Below are 17,500 nucleotides of genomic sequence, written 5' to 3' on the forward strand. Positions count from 1 at the left end.
ATACGTGTGTATTTCACACACTAATACTCACTGTAGTTTGGTCTCCGAGTGAAACAAATTTGCGTGTTGTATTCTACTAATCAAGACCTTTCCAAAGATATATGACACATGGGTGTGATCTTTTTGATCTTTTTACCGGTTCTAAAAATAACTTTTTTTTTTTGTAGTTGTGATCTCAAATTTGCATATAATGAAAATGGAACCGTTCAAATTTGTCAGCAAATTTAAAAGCAGTGTTTTAGAATTGGTCAGATCAGCTATATTCATTGTAAAGATAAGTGTTTAAGCTTTAAAACGACACCTATTTTGTGCAGATCAAGCAACTGGTTATTGAATAATACCATAATATTTTATTTTTTGCATGTTCAGCGCCCCCTCTCAGGTGACCAAATACTTTTTGAGGCTGCTGTATAACGCCAAACAATTGTCTGGGGGACAATAGTGTCCCTAAAATGTAGTCTTTACCTGTTGACATGCTCTCGCCCGATGACAACCCATCCAGCAGGCCTGCGGCATGTTCCAGGGGCTGCGGGCTCAAACCGGGCGTACCCGGAGGCTGTGGCGGGGGTAGGTTCGGTCTCTGGCGAGGCGGTTTCGGAGTGGGTCGTGATTTGGGCAAGGTGCCCGTGAACGGAGGCGCGGAGAAGAGAGAGGGCGTGGTGGCGGTCTGACTGTGGTTGTGTCCGGGTGACGTGAGGAAGGAGCTTCCCTGTGGGTAACTGAAGCCATACGAGGATGGGGTGCTGGGGGGTGTTGGGGACAGACTGACGGGCGAAGGGCCTGGAGATAGATCCGACACACAGCCAGACGGAGAAAACGGACCTTTGGGAGGGATGGGCGCCAATTTTTTGGAAACTGAGAGAAATATAAAAAATGGAAGCACAATTAGAATTACAGGTTCAATACAAGTTAAGCACCACTAACAAACTGCTACATCCTGCATACAAAAACTTGTTTTAACAGTAACGCACTTAGAATGGAAGATACATGGAGATTAACTTGCATGCACTAAACGACACATACCTTTACGCAGTGTGTAAGGACTCTGGTCTGATAACTGTGTCTGTCCACCAGAGGGCTCTGTTGGTGAAATCCCTCTTTGACCAATCACAGGCGAGGGCTCTTTATTCATCGGAGTGCTGACAACACAAACGTGCACAAATATCCAATAACGGCACTGAATGCACACACAAACTATTTAAACTAATACAACTCAACTTTTTCGATATTTGATCAGAAGAATTGTATCTTTGATTGTGTTTGTCAGTACTAAAAGGCTTTATACTATTAGCTGTTAGATATTAAGCATGATGTTTTCTTTTTTAAAGCAGTAAAGTAGCATGGCGGCCGTTCAAAAGCACAAATAAAATCCCATAATTTGACAGAAGGGATTTTTGCTCCATGTTAATGGAAGCAGCAGTGCAGGTGCTTGAAAGAAAGACTCAAGATATTCTTTAGCTTTTATCACAACAGTTTTAGTAGCTGCACTTTTAAAGTCAATAGGAAATAAAACTAACCCTATTTTACATTCTAAATACACATTCCAGGTCTTATTGTGAATGATTCACCACTGCACATTATTCTGATGAAAAACCAAAAAGATTGTATTTTTTATTTATTTTTTTCTCCCCAAATTGGAACGCCCAATTCCCAATGCGCTCTAAGTCCTCGTGGTGGCGTAGTGACTCGCCTCAATCCGGGTGACGGAGGACGAATCTCAGTTGCCTCCGCGTCTGAGACCGTCAATCCGCGCATCTTATCACGTGACTTGTTGAGCGCGTAACCGCGGAGACCAAGCGCATGTGGAGGCTTCACGCTATTCTCCGCGGCATCCACGCACAACTCACCACACGCCTCACCGAGAGCAAGAACCACATTATAGCAACCACGAGGAGGTTACCCCATGTGACTCTACCCTCCCTAGCAACCGGGCCAATTTGGTTGCTTAGGAGACCTGGCTGGAGTCACTCAGCACGCCCTGGATTCGAACTCGCGACTCCAGGAGTGGTAGTCAGCGTCAATACTCGCTGAGATACCCAGACCCTGAAAAAGTTTGTATTTTAATCCTTCATCAAAATGTAATAACTTCCTTTTCGGCTGACTTCATCAGGTCATCTTATTTTTCAACCACCTGTCATATAGAAACACTTTACACCATCCAATCAATATATAATATACAAATAAAAATGATTTGAAGCAAATAGGACAAAAACTACAATCCCATGAAGCATTGCGAATTATATAATCGAACTATAGGAAAATATAAAACTACTGATTTAAAGTTATTGATTATAAGTATAGAAAAAATATGTTTTACGTTCTTGCAAAATAATCCAATACATGCAAATATATAAGTAGCTACTCGACTCTTTGATTGGTGGATTTTCCCCCTCATGATCATGCATCATGTAGTGTAGTTCTTCACCAGGATTTTGCTCTTAAAACAAATTTTTTAAGTATGCATTTGAAATAACGCATATACCTGATGGCATGTACCATTGATGAACAAATTTAGAGCTCACGGTATATGTTTATCATTAAAAATACTCAGCATTTCACACTGACTTTAAAAGAGTTAAATTGATTAATGTTTGTCCCTGTCTGCAGAAATGATTATGATTACTATTACAAAGACAAAGTTTTTCCATTTAGAATAACATGCAGTGATGAGTTGTGCACAATAAGACCAGGTATGAGCATTAAGAATGTTATGTTGACTTTTACACTAAAAGGTTGTGCATTACAAGTGGGCATCATATGGGGGCGCTATAACAGTTATGTGTTTTCTTGCATATTAGTTACCTAGGCATTCTGAGTCCCCTCTCTCGGTTACAGACGCAGGCGGCCCATGGCGGCGAAGCAGAGTGAGGGGTAAAGTTAGGGTGGCAGGGGTCGTTACGGGGCAGAACGAGGGGGGGTTTGATGTAGACGGGCGGGGGGTTTGAGTCGGCGTGCGGCACATGCGAGGGGGTGGGGTTAGCGGGCAGAAAGCCCTGTTTGGGCAAGTGCAGGAAACTGGGTTTAGGGTTGGAGTTGACGTCCAGAGAGGAGAAGGACGGGAGGAAAGGAGGCGGGCTGTATACGGACCAGCGGGTGGACAGAGGGGGAGGAGACGGACCGGGCGGAACAGATTCAGGTCCAGGGGCGACGGGACGCGCGCAGGGCTGTGCTCGAGGGTGAGGGTGGGGCGAGTGGTGAGAGAACGAGGGAGAGGAAGAGGAGGAAGAGAACGGGTACGGAGGGGGCGGTCTTTCCTCCTCAGGGGAGGGGCAGACGTAACAGGAGTCCGACCAATTGGAAGACGCATCATCAGAGCTGAAAAGATTTTGAACATTGAGACATAAAGAAGAGAACACGGCCGACAACAGACCGGAAGAAAAATCTCACAGAAGAATATTGTTGCACTCGGGGGCGTCTGTACGATTCAGTGCTGGAAATTAAAATTCCTCATACCTTACTCACTCTCATGTTGTTCCAAACCTGTATAACCTTCCTTCTTCGGTGTAACAAAAAAGTAGATATTTGGCAGAAAGTTAGTCTCAGTCACCATTAACTTGAACTGTATTAAAACTAGTACTTTTGTGCTCCACAAAGTCTCACGGATTTGGAACAACACCAAGGTGAGTTAATAATGACAGAATTAAAATTTTTGGGTGAGATATCCCTTTAAGGAATGTTCCTAAAACAAGTTTATCAACAGAATTTGTGGCGTGATGTCAATTACCACAGAAAATAATTTTGACTCGTCCCCTCAGGTTACAGTAGGACACTTACAATGGAAGTAAACAGCCAATAAACATTAAAATACACATTGTTACAACAGTAACACAAAACTTACACATTTGACTTGTTAACATGAGATTAGTGTGAAAGAATCGCTTTCTTAACTTGTGTATGCAAAGTGATCATGATCACGTAAAGTGCCGTTAGGGTTAGCGGTTAGTGTTAGCTTTAGCGTTATGGTTGGCTTTAGTTTTACCGGTTAGGGTTAGCGGTTAAGGTTAGCGGTTTGTGTTAGTGGTTAGGGTTAGCGGTTAGGGTTAGCAGTTAGGGTTAGCAGTTAGGGTTAGCGGTTAAGATTAACGGTTTGTGTTAGCAGTTAGGGTTAGCGGTTAAGGTTAGAGGTTAAGGTTAGAGGTTAGGGTTAGAGGTTTATGTTAGCAGTTATGGTTAGCGGTTAGGGTTAGAGGTTAAGGTTAGAGGTTAAGGTTAGAGGTTTATGTTAGCAGTTATGGTTAGCGGTTAGGGTTAGAGGTTAAGGTTAGAGGTTAAGGTTAGAGGTTAAGGTTAGCGGTTATGGTTAGCGGTTTGGGTTAGCGGTTAAGGTTAGTGGTTATGGTTAATTTTAGTGGTTGGGGTTAGCGGTTAGTGTTAGCGGTTAGGGTTAACGATTAGTGTTAGCGTTTAGGGTTAGCGATTAATGGTTAGTGTTAGTGTTTAGGGTTAGCGGTTAGGGTTAGCGATTAGCGGATAGGGTTAGCGGATAGGGTTAGCGGATAGGGTTAGCCCTAACGAACACGTTTTTGTGTCCGTCTGCTCTTTTTCCATTGTTTTAAATGTAAACGTGCTAGACAGACATCTTGCGGTACGTCCACACTTCGGAGTATTTTTGTCTTGTTTTCCAGTAAAAGTATCTAAACATTCATAAAACAAGATACATTTTGTCTGAGAAACCTGAGAAGCAAAATGACGTAAGATATTTTGTTGTGTTTTCAGACAAATCTAACAAAATTTAGTGAGGTTTATGCTTATAACAAGAACAAACTATCTGCCAATGGGGTAAGAAAACAACTTGATTGAAAGGGAAAACACGTTTATTTTACAAATAGTTTTTAATATTTTTATTTGTTCCTGTTTTAAGCATACCAGACTTTTGAATTTTGTTAGATTTCCCATAATATCTTATGGCGTTCTATTTCTCAAGTTATTTTTTCTTGTTTAAAAGATGTTTCGATGGGACAATAAGACAAAAATGCATTACTGTAACCATAACTTATGCTTTTTTTTTTACTTTGGGATGAGTCAAAATGATTTTCTGTTTTAGTCGACATTACGCCACAAATGCTGTCGATAGAGCTTGACTTTTATTTACCCCCCGGAACATTCCTTTAAAATACTGACATATAAAGAGCACATTCTAGCTGAAAAAATAATCAAGCACAAAAAATCAGAGTTCAGTTTCACTTCATTTTAATCCAGCCCATATAATCAAAATCAAAGCCTATTTTTCCTTACAAAAGGTAGATGGCTAATCATTATGGAGGGCCAAACTACTTAAAATTAAATATCTGAATAAATATTTAAACAAATTATTATAATCATAATAACATTGTAAAAAAATTTATAAAATAAAATCGTTAATAAATCAATGTATTCCATTTTAGCACTAGTATTTTTATTTTAGCATCATCTTTGGGTTGATTTCTCATTAAGCATTTAAGCTTTGTGTCTTTTAATTTTAATTTTCAAGGTTTATCGGAACGTCAAGGACAAGCACCTTCGACTTTCTGGTTAGAGAGTTTAAATGAAAAATGGGCACAAAACTAGTGCTAACATGAAATACTAGGAACATTTATTGATTTTAATTTAAGAAGTTTTTCTAAATTATTATTTCATTGTGTATTTAATGATTTATTTAAATATTTAAACATGCATTTAATGATTTAAGTAATTTGGCAATTTTGGTCATTTAAATGATTAATATTCATGATGTCATCAGCTGTATGGGATTTCTATTGGTTCCCACTTTTTACCTGGTCCTATCACTGATGGGGGGCGGAGTCTGTGAGGGGGAGGTGGAGAGATCTCCTGATTGCTCATCCGAGGGCAGCGCTGGCGGCAGTCCGCTGGGAGGAGTCGACGAGCTCTTACGAGACGATGAAGAGCCTCTCCGAGACACCCAGGAAGTGTCCATCACTCGCACTCCCATACTGCAACGGGGCAGACACACAGCCAATCAGATTCCGAACTGGGGTGCAGCGAGTGTCTCTTTTCATTCTCTATCACTCGACTTATCAAAATAAACACTTCTGAACTCTACAATGGCAAATGTTGAACATGCCATCATCTCACGTCACGTCAAATCATATGAAATAAACTACGTTTTAGACGTAATATTTATTTAATGCACCATTAAATCCAACTAGCGCTGTTTTTTAACAACTTTCCTTACACAACCGTCCACCAACCAGGCACAATTAACACAACTTCTAAGTGTAAAACAAAAAGTCAGCAGGTTTGCAGGAAATCAGTGAAGTTCAGACTGTCCGAGCAGACCGTGAGAAAGGAAGCGTTACCTTTGAATTTTCCTAATGCTGCATTAGAGGAATAAAAGCAGAAGCTTCAGTCATTGAAACACAAAGCAGGTCAGATCACACAGAGACTGAGAGCCGAAATGGAGATCCATAAACTAGAGGCCAGCGACTCAGTTTCCACGAGCCAATGAGGAATCAAACAGGGAGACGTGCAACTACAAACTACCAGAGAGGAAAAGTTCTCATCCTAAAGAGCCTCTTATATGGACGAATCTCATTAAACATGGTTGGGTCACATTTCACCTCAGAATTAATTAATTATTTAGCATAAAGAAAACGAAGCCTATATTCAGGACCATGTTGCACTGTGAAATAATTTTCATGACAAATAAGCACATTTCCCCCTACTGTAATGCAAAGTTTTACTTTTAAGTTTGTTTGCACAGAAGTTCATTAGATTCTTATTAGATTTTATTGTGTATTTCAGACAGTGTTGCATGTAATTTAATTACAAAGTAATTCATTACTGTAATCTAATTACTATTTTAGTATTACATTTAAATTCTTATCATCAAATTACAGTTAATGACTTTAAATTAAAGCACTACCCATTGAGGGGTGTCCATTAGGGCTGAAACGATTAGTTGACAATCGAATAGTCGTTTAACGTAACATGAGATCACATTAAACTCTAATGATGACACGTGAGAGCAGCACTGCAGTTCACGGCTGACTGAGGAGAGGAAGAATTACACAGATCACAGTCCAGATGCACTCGAAACTTTCCAAACAGCTTCAGCTGATGTAGATCGCAAAGTCTGAGGGAATTATAATTATAATGCACTCTCATTGTGGAATGAGTGGAGCCGGAGCTCTTTAAAGGAAACACCCCGGCGTTACATTTTTAATGCAGTTATATTTCATGCGTTATAGCTTTATTAAAGTTCAAATAATACCGAAGCAGATCATGTAAATAACTACAAACTCCGAAATGGTCATTTCTCTGTGCGGTCAGCGTCTCTTCTATGAGTTGTATGAATGTCCCGATCTAAGGAGGAGAGATTGAAACTGCACCGTTTATATCACGGGACGCTCATCCCTCGAGCGCACACGCTTAATGCAGCTAGATTATAACGTGATGACTCACGACTTATTGAATCAATAAGAAATATGAATTGAGTCATTGTGTGTTTATTATCATGAAGAAAATTGGCAATATGCAGCTTTATTAATAAGAGAGAGTTTGAGCCTGGGAAGCTCAGCGAGTAAAGACGCTGACTACCACACCTGGAGTCATGAGTTTGAATCCAGGGTGTGCCAGGTCTCCTAAGCAACCAAATTGGCCTGGTTGCTAGGCAGGGTAGTGTCACATGGGGTAACCTCGTGGTCGCTATAATGTGGTTCACTCTCGGTGGGGCGCGTGGTGAGTTGTGAGTGGATGCCGCGGAGAATAGCGTGAAGCCTCCACACACGCTACGTCTCCGTGGTAACGCGCTCAACAAGCCACGTGATAAGATGCGCGGCTTGACGGTCTCAGACGCGGAGGCAACTGAGATTCGTCCTCCGCCACCCGGATTGAGGCGAGTCACTACACCACCACGAGGACTTAGAGCGCATTGGGAATTGGGCATTCCAAATTGGGGAGAAAAGGGAGAAAATCCCAAAAATTAAAATAAAAAAATATGAGAGAGTTTGTTTTTTTGTGAGTTAAAGATGGATTGAAGTGAACAGAAAGGTGAGAGAGGGTAGTCTTCACCCCATTATACACGGCAACAAAATATATTTTTGATTTGTTTTTGTTTTGGCATGTTTTCCAATATAAATATCTCAAACTGCTTAAAAACAACGTACATTTACTTTAACAGCTATACTGCAGAAGAAACAATTATTATCTGAGAATGTTGAATATAATATTAAAAATACAAATATTTTAAAATATCTAAAACTCCTTTAAAAAAGATGCATTTACCTGAGAAGCAGCATATAAGATATTTAGAGAATAAATCTTGAATAGAAATATATTGTGTCTTTAATGCACTCGCAGAATTATAAAGTGAAAACATACACTTATATACAAAATACACTTATATTTAAGATATATTCTCTTAAAGCAAGTCTAAATATCTCATATGTTGCTTCTCAAGTAAATGTATCTTGTTTTAAGGATTTTTAGACCATTTTAAATGGAAAACAAGACAAAAACACGTGATAACAATAGGATCATTTGCAGTGAATTTCTTTACTGAATTAAACTTAATTAAAAGTATTTTTATTTCCCTTTAATTCAGTGAATGTCATTTAGAGGTATTTTTAAAATATGATTTTGTCCTCTTTATTGTTAGTAAGCATGTTTAATACAACCTTTTAAGTTGGGGCACGAGCTGAATAATCGGTTAAGAGCTAACACTCTTACACTTAATGATGACTCTTACGACTTTATAGATATTACAGTTTCAGTTTTTTGTTAATGCATGATTTCCTGAAAAGCTGCTTTGAAACGATGCGAGGTGTGAAATGCACTATACAAATAAAAATGACTAGACTAATGATTAATCGTTGCAATAATCGCCGAATAATCGGTCTAATAATCGTTAGATTAATCGATTATCAATATAATCGTTAGTTGCAGCCCTAGTGTCCATTCATACGATTATGATATTAGAGTAGTAATTAGTCATTTGTAATTAATTTCTTATTTGAGTAACTTACCAAACACTGATTACAGTAAAAATTTATGTAATACAATTAATTTGTATTTTAATCAGAATAAAATATAATTAGTATTTATATAAATATAAATACTAAAAGTATATACTGTGTATATATATATATATCAGTTCACATTACATTAATGAGAATGAAATGTGGGAAAATTTGTTTAATTGTCATGAAAATGTCACAATTTAACTAATCTTAATGGTTTTAAAAGGCTTTAGGGTAAATAATTGTTTTGCATTTATATATATATATATATATATATATATATATATATATATATATATATATATATATATATATATATATATATATATATATATATAAAATTTGTTTTTATAATTTTACATTATATTATATATAAATAAATATAATGTAAAATATAAAAACAAATTTATATATATATATATATATATATATATATATATATATATATATATATATATATATGTTTTTATATTTTACATATATATATATATATATATATATATATATATATATATATATATATATATATATATATATATATATGTTTATTTATTTATTTATATATTATGTTCCTGAGTGGTTTTGTAAGATTCACTCATATGCTCACAGGGTGAATCAAATTACTGCTGTGAAACTGAACGATCTCATGCCGCAGTAACTGAACGCACTGCTGTTTTTGTTCATACCCGTCTTTCTTGTAGAACTCCAGCATCATGTTGTCAGTGGCAACACTGAGGGGTCGTCTGCTCTGCTCCTGCTGCCTGCGCTCTGATTGGTCCATGTCAGGTGAGGGCATGGAGCTGTAGTTGGCGTTGTGATTGGTGTGGACGGGGCTGCCGTAGTTACCCGTTACATTAAACTCAATCTCTGTGATAGGAAGATACATAACAAATAAGTAAATTACAGCATCTCACAACACAAAACTCAAAGAATCGACACTGAATTGATGATAAAAATCTCTATGGAGCATCTCATTGGTCCTTCTGTTTGTCTCACCTCCAGGGAAGAACCAATCAGCATGCTGAATAATTGGCTCAATGATTCCTACTATCTGCAGTGAGACCGTCGTCATCATCTCTGTAATATTCCTGAGGACGGATAAGTACTAATCATGAAAATCAGCCTTTTGATGATGATGAACGTCTTTAGAAAAGTCTAACAGAGCAGTTGAGCCTGTAAGATGTAAAATTAACCCGTGCAAATTGTGTTCTGCACAGATTTTTGTGCATGTTTGCACAGTTAACTGATTTACATATTTCCTTCAGTGAATCAAGCACTAAAACAGCACATGCACATAAACGCTCTCACCCCCACGCAATTCATTCTTACGGTCGATTAATACTTCTGCGTCGAACCTACGCCGCAGCCTGACACGCACCTCTCCAAAAATATAACTACGTGACCACGACAGCTGTGATTGGCACTTTGTGACCAGAGACCGCCTCCCAGAATGATTAAACTTATCTGAAGAAGCGTCACATTTTCTTCAAGATTATTTTAAGATCTATGCATCATGTCACGTTGTATTTAAGCTCATTTTAATCGGGAGCATCTGCTGTTTCCAGAAGTTACAAGCAGAGACGCAACAAAAATGTACAACTTATAAAACCTGTGCTTTCATGGCTTTTAAAAATATAAACATACAGTATATCAAAACTAAGTACTTAATAATGAAAATCAGATCATATTATCACCTTATTCCATCACTCAAAAAATGTGCGTTGAGCGCCCTCTTGTGCGCAGTCTGTGCATGTGCGCTCTGGTTCTGCTCACCCACGTGGGATAGCCTTTTTCCAAATATGGATTCTAACACTCTCTAGACATCCAATGATGATGATCTAACACATCTTTGATGCGAAGGATCACGTTTCAGTGAACCAATCCCAGAGAAACCGCACTATAGAGATGCCATTAGTGATTATAGCCACCATAGCTTTCATTGACACTCTGAGGAATATTTCAGGATCTACTCATCATATTACATTGAGTGTGAGCTTGTTTGATTCAGAGTCATCTTCTGTAAGTTGCGATATGTCATTTTGTATATCATGTTGATTTTTCATGAAGTAATAAACCAAAATGTGACCAAAATTCAGTTTATCTGTTTACTATACATGTGGATTTCACACACTAATACTCACTGTAGTTTGGTCTCCGAGTGAAACAAATTTGCATGTTGTATTCTACTAATCAAGACCTTTCCAAAGAAATATGACACATGGCTATATTGTCTTTTTGATCTTTTAACTGGTTCTAAATATGATTGTTGTGATCACAAATTTGCATATAATGAAAATGGAACAGTTCTTTTTTATCAGAAAATTTAAAAGCAGTGTTTTAGAATTGGTTAGATCAGCTATATTCATTGTAAAGATAAGTGTCAAAGCTTTAAAATGACACCTATTTTGTGCAGATCAAACAAGAGGCTATTGAATAATGCCATAGCATTTTCTTCTTTTTCATGTTCAGCGCCCCCTCATGCCCGGCACTTGTTAAAGGAAGGTCATTGTGGCAGTGAGGAGGGCGGGGCCGGGTCATGATGCTGCACACCCAGCCCCTAATCAGGCTAATCAAGCCCTCGAGAGGGATAAAGGCGACCGGAGGCGGAAGTTCAAGGGAGAGTGAATTACGGGCAGCTGCCCTGCATGTGTTTATGTTTGTGTCTTTTTGGTTAATTAAACATTACTTTGATGCTTCGTCCGGTTCTCGCCTCCTCCTTTCTGTTTTACCTTGTTACACTGGTGCCGAAATCCGGGAAGGAGGAGGGATGTGCCGTAGTACAGTCCTCGCCACTACCATCCACCCCAACGGAGCAGCCGCGGCTGAGAGCGGAGGAACGGCCACCGACCACGAGGGGAGGAGGGGCTCCTAGCCGACCGCCTGGAGCGGCCAGGGCCGCTGCCAGGTTCGGAGGAGACCCCTACCGGCCACTAAAACGTGGCGGGGTCAAGAGAGGACTGCCGACCGCGAGCGGGGAGGGGCTCCTGGCCCACCGCCTGGAGTGGGAGAACCGCTGCCGGGGTGGGGTAGACCCCTACCTTCCACCGAAAACGCGGCGGGGAGTTCCGTCCACCAGGGGTTGGAGGACTGCCTCCGATCTGCCCAGGGAGGTGTGGCTGTTGTCCACTAGAGGGTGGAGGAGTGGCCGAGGACCAGGCTACGGCGTATTGGAGAACCGGCGAGTATGTTTTTTTTCCTCTCTCTCTCTCCTCTCTCTCTCCCGCTGTCACTCCGTGTTGGCCTTCCCTCTTGTTTTTGTTGTTGTTGTTGTTGTTGTTTTTTCCCTCCCTTTGTCATCCTCCCAGGTCCGAAGACGTGGGAATGACCTGCCGGCAGGTGGGGTAAAGTCCAGCTTCTATGCTTTGAAACGGCACCTATTTTGTGTTAGTCAAGCGAGTCGTTAGAGCAAGCGACTCAAGAGCAACATACAGTATGCATGATTTATTTTCTCTCTGCATGGCAGGCAACATGTATAATAAATAATATGTACCTAAATCTCAGCATGTTCGCATTTTTTGATCAACTTGTTTTAATGCTTCAGATTAATTTAATAAATACTTTTGAATCCACAAATTATAAAATGAATTTAAAAAATGAAGGCATTTTCTCTCAATACACAAGCAAATTTGGCTGTGTTACTCGCAGAACGACTCAGACACACCAAAGCAGAACTATAAATGCAAACCACCATGTAAAGGCTACAGCATAGGTTTGATGCAGAAGTAAAAATCTGCCTTTAGTGAGTTCCCCGTCAATGTGTTGTCACTCACCCCTCAGTGTGCGCCCACAGCAGGTTTGGCCCTAGGACTATCGCAATGTTTCCTGGTGTCATTTTATTGTAATCCTGATACTCGTTGAGCTTGGCAAGAAATTTTATTAAATACCTGGTGGAAAAAATTTAATATAAAAACAATATAATTTAAAGTCATCAGATGCAATACATCTCTTCCAACAGTCTACTGATATAACACAAAAGTTATGCTAACAATACGTCTTCCTAAAAATCTTTAAAACCATGGGATGTTTTGTTTATACTCACTTGAAGTTGTTGCTGTTTGCTGTGGGCAGTTTCTCACAGACTGTTAATAACGCTTGCAAACGCTTGTCCTGATCTGCAATACTACAGTCAAACAAACTCATAACTACTTTGGCACACAAACCATGAAAAAAAAAACAGTCTGTGAATCTGTTAACAGCTCCACAGTTGTTTTTAGCAATCTCACATGCACTCACTTTGATGCTTGAATCCACTCTTCATACAGGTCAAAGGTCAGCAGAGGTTCGGGCAGCTCCCGCAGGTATGATTTTAGAGCACCTGCGTGACAGAAACAAAAACACACGCACTGAGCTTGGATCAGATGGAATCGTGTGATTGTAAAAAATGAATGTCAGAGGTAAATCTCACCTGCGACAGCGTGCGGATCTGCAGAATATTCCTGATAATCCAACACTCCACAATCTAACGACGCTTTCAACTTCTTCAGTTTAGATGCAGATGGCGCAACTCTAAACAAACCCTGATACACACACGCACAAGCATACACATTTATTGTTGTAATGTTACTACAGTTTTCGCAGCATAATAATCTATGCCAGGGGATGCCAGTCGATCGCAAGGCAACCACTGGAGAGTAGAGAGAGAAAATACACAAATAATGAGAATCTTAAAGATCACTTTTTATTTCCTCACGCTGAATTCCATATCTATAGTGTATTGCCACACCTGCCGCCAGATTAATATTGTGGGTTTAAGGGATTTAATGCACATTGCAATGAATACACAACATATGGGGATTAGTTCTTTCAATTAGTCAACCTCTCACTTAGATTTTGGGACACATTGAATTGGTGATATTTTAGTGCATTTCTGTCTTTTTACTGTGGAAGTCTTTGTTTGGAAAATGTTAATAAAGCATTATATTGTTACATATTGTTTTGCTTTCTTTCCTAAAAAGGAATTAAATGCATTTTGACAGGAAAAGAAGTATATTTAGAATAAAATTTCAGCACTTTCAAAATATGCGATTAATCACGATTAACTATGAAAAATAATGCGATTAACACAAAATATGTATCCGATTAATTGCGATTAACTATGAAAAATTACGCGATTAACACGACAAATGTATGCGATTAATTGCGATTAACTACGAAAAATTACGCGATTAACACAACAAATGTATGCGATTAATTGCGATTAACTACGAAAAATTAAGCGATTAACACAAAAAATGTATGCGATTAATCGCGATTAACTACAAAAAATTATGCGATAAATCGTGATACCTTTTTTATTATTAATAGCCAATTATTAATAGTATTAATCAAATAGCAATATCAACAACAAAAATCGAGGAAACCACTCACTGCTCTCGGCTGAATAACTTTAGTAGCGTTTAAGAAGTTTTTATGTATTGTAATCATACAGTGAAGACCAGTAATTTAAGTAGTTTTATGTTTTTTTTTCTCCCCAATTTGGAATGCCCAATTCCCAATGCGCTCAATCTGGGTGGCGGAGGACTAATCTCAGTTGCCTCCGCATCTGAGACCATCAGTCCGCGCATCTTATCATGTGACTTGTTGAGCGTGTTACCGTGGAGACCTAGCGAGTGTGGAGGCATCCACGCACAACTCACCACGCACCCCACCGAGAACCACATTATAGTGACCACGAGGAGGTTACCCTGTGTGACTCTACCCACCCTAGCAACCGGGCCAATTTGGTTGCTTAGGAGACCTAGCTGGAGTCACTCAGCACACCCTGGATTCAAACTCGCGACTCCAGGTGTGATAGTCAGTGTCTTTACTTGAGGTAGAGGAAGTGTTTAAACTGAAAAATGACAGTGTGCTGACCTCCTCCTGTAGGCCGCAGTCCAGCAGCGTGGTCACACACGCCTCGATAGGGAACGCGATTTCTCTGCCACTCAAAATCAGATGTTCTTCTAAAGGTTTCCCGTAGCACGGCTTCTCCACCCACGACTCTGAAACAAAAATATGGACAGGAAATATAAAAACCAAGCTGGGAAAACTAAAGAGCAGTAAGGAAATATCATGGAATATTTGGGATATGAAAAAAATATTTTGTGATTAAGTAAATATAGCAGAAAATATTAAGTAAATTCTACATTTGTACTCAAACATGCAAAAGTTTATGCTCTAGCTTTTAAGTAAATATTATTTACGACTGTATGTTATCTTTACAATTAAAACCTTGTCATATTTATTTGCTAATGTGAGTAAATTTCATAAAATAAGTACATTTTACTTGTTCCCAGCATCCACCTTGCTTGAACATTTAATGAGCTTGCACGGTCTCACTGTATGCAAATTGATTTACACTGTTTTTATTATTGATTTTGTTGTTACGTAACTTCTATGTTTTGTGATAAAAAAAATTATCCGTTGATTTTTACAGTCATCGTATTTTGTGCACCAAGTGTTGAGGTCTGCGTGCGCAGCCCTGTATTTTGTTAACTGCCTGTAATGCAAAGTGACAGACTACATAGCATGCATCAAGCTTCCCAGTGAAAGGTTCTGTTCGTTGTTTGCAGTCGAGCTCTAATTTCAATCTAACTCGGTTCTGATCCAGTCCACTCTTGATTCTCACCCTGTTGAGCTTTGATCTGAGGGAGAATGTTCTGGAGCAAGTCTAAAGACTTCCTGTGGTACTCTGCCTGGACTTCTATCAACTAAAGACAGAAAGAGAGAGATTTTTAATTGGGCCATACTGTCGGAGGGCAGAAGTCTGAATCAGTAACACACTCACCGTTTGGAAGTAGTTTGCATAGTCAATTTCTTTGGCCATGAAACTGTACATGTCTGCTGAGAGCTGATCCTGAAAAAACAACAGTTGCATCAAAAATGCACAAAAAGTTTGCGCTTCAGAGAAAGAGAGAGGGTGATGAATACAAGAGAAATAAGCCCCACCCACCCTACAGATCTCCATGCGATTGGCTGCCTCCTCCATCTCCTCCCTGAGGGCGTCGGCTTTGGCCCCGGTTGGCGTTTCCTTATTGGACAGAGTTGAAGATCTGGATGACTGCTGCCACCTACAGTTGAGAGGAGAAAATGCTGTATTATTAACCCTTAAAGATGAAGTACGTCGGTGTTAAAATACTTCTATCTCAGCTTAATATGCAGAGACAACTATAAGTGAGCCATTCAGAGGTTAATTTTCTCGAAACACTGAGTCTCTGTGATGCTATAAAAATTCCGGTGTGACCAGTTTAGACTCGCCCCAACAACTTTACTCGACCAATGGCGTGAGCTGGGGGGCGGGACTATCTGTTTGTTCGTTTAACCTCAAATGGGGGGGGTCTACAGCAACCTGGCACAAATGGATCTACAAAATGATTTTCAATGTATTTTAAGACAATTGGAAAATAATGGAATAGAAAATATTGCGTTTTATTTTTTAGATTTATTTTTTATATAAAAGAGATGGTGCAACCAATGATAAAAACGGGACTCATTAACTGGCTGTCTAACACATAAGCTGCACGTAAGTTACACATATGTATTTTCTCAGATGCACAACTAGTCACGATTATTAAATTTGGCTGATGATTAATTGTCAAACAAATAATTGCAATGATGTTTTAGGGCTATGACAATTGAAGGGCTTTCACGAATAATTGTCATATAAATTGTCATATTTCTTAAGGTGCATATGTGCTTCATACACCTTAAGAAGTTATTTTTACATATTTAACTTCAAATATAAAAATAAAATAATAAAATGCGGATATGTGATTTCCTTTCAAGGCTTTAAAAACTTATGAATGACATGAAAAATAATGTTTTAAATATCAAAATATTTCTAAACACTTGAAATATCTCTCTGTTTGTGTTTGGAACTCATATTTTATATTTTATATTTTTTATATAAAAAATGGAATTTTATCTATATTTTGTTTATATTATATTATATTTTATTATGCAATAGTATAATATTTCTGTCCTAATTTCTTCACTTTCACATGTTATTTTAATACTCTTTATTTAAACCCATGAGCCCTTGTTCCTTCATCATTTTTTCATTCCACAGAAATAGAGTAAGTTCAAATATCCGTGGCTGGATCAAATAACCGCGAACAGATGATTATTATTATTTTTTGGGGGGATTTTTTTCCCCTTTTTCACCCAATTTGGAATGCCCAATTCCCAATGCACTCTAAGTCCTCGTGGTGGCGTAGTGATTCGCCTCAATCCAGGTGGCAGAGGACGAATCTCAGTTGCCTCCGTGTCTGAGACATCAACCCGTGCATCTTATCACGTGGCTTGTTGAGTGCATTGACACGGAGACATAGCACGTGTGGAGGCTTCACGCCATCCACCGCGGCATCCACGCTCAACTCACCACGCGCCCCACCGAGAGCAAACCACATTATAGCGACCATGAGGAGGTTACCCCATGTGACTCTACCCTCTCTAGCAACCGGGCCAATTTTGGTTGCTTAGGAGACCTGGCTGGAGTCACTCAGCACGCCCTGGGATTCGAACTAGCGAACTCCAGGGGTGTTAGCCAGCATCTTTTACCACTA

The 17,500-nt window shown here is 39.1% G+C and overlaps 1 protein-coding gene across 2 annotated transcripts in view; it reads right to left on the minus strand.

Moving 5' to 3' along the window:
- LOC127426652 (rho GTPase-activating protein 44-like) overlaps nt 1–17,500 on the minus strand; it is a 61,401-nt gene that overhangs the window by 11,346 nt on the left and 32,555 nt on the right. For both annotated transcript variants that reach the window (XM_051673597.1, XM_051673598.1), the window contains exons 7-19: nt 15,889–16,006; nt 15,724–15,792; nt 15,565–15,646; nt 14,811–14,938; nt 13,363–13,474; nt 13,191–13,272; nt 12,997–13,077; nt 12,728–12,841; nt 9,954–10,045; nt 9,644–9,824; nt 5,754–5,930; nt 1,024–1,139; nt 466–855 (exon numbers count right to left, since the gene is read on the minus strand). In XM_051673597.1, coding sequence (XP_051529557.1) covers nt 466–855; nt 1,024–1,139; nt 5,754–5,930; nt 9,644–9,824; nt 9,954–10,045; nt 12,728–12,841; nt 12,997–13,077; nt 13,191–13,272; nt 13,363–13,474; nt 14,811–14,938; nt 15,565–15,646; nt 15,724–15,792; nt 15,889–16,006 — 1,742 coding nt within the window. The remainder of the gene's footprint in view (nt 1–465; nt 856–1,023; nt 1,140–5,753; nt 5,931–9,643; nt 9,825–9,953; nt 10,046–12,727; nt 12,842–12,996; nt 13,078–13,190; nt 13,273–13,362; nt 13,475–14,810; nt 14,939–15,564; nt 15,647–15,723; nt 15,793–15,888; nt 16,007–17,500) is intronic.

This window comes from Myxocyprinus asiaticus, chromosome 36 (genome assembly GCF_019703515.2).
Source record: "Myxocyprinus asiaticus isolate MX2 ecotype Aquarium Trade chromosome 36, UBuf_Myxa_2, whole genome shotgun sequence".
Lineage (NCBI taxonomy): Eukaryota > Metazoa > Chordata > Actinopteri > Cypriniformes > Catostomidae > Myxocyprinus > Myxocyprinus asiaticus.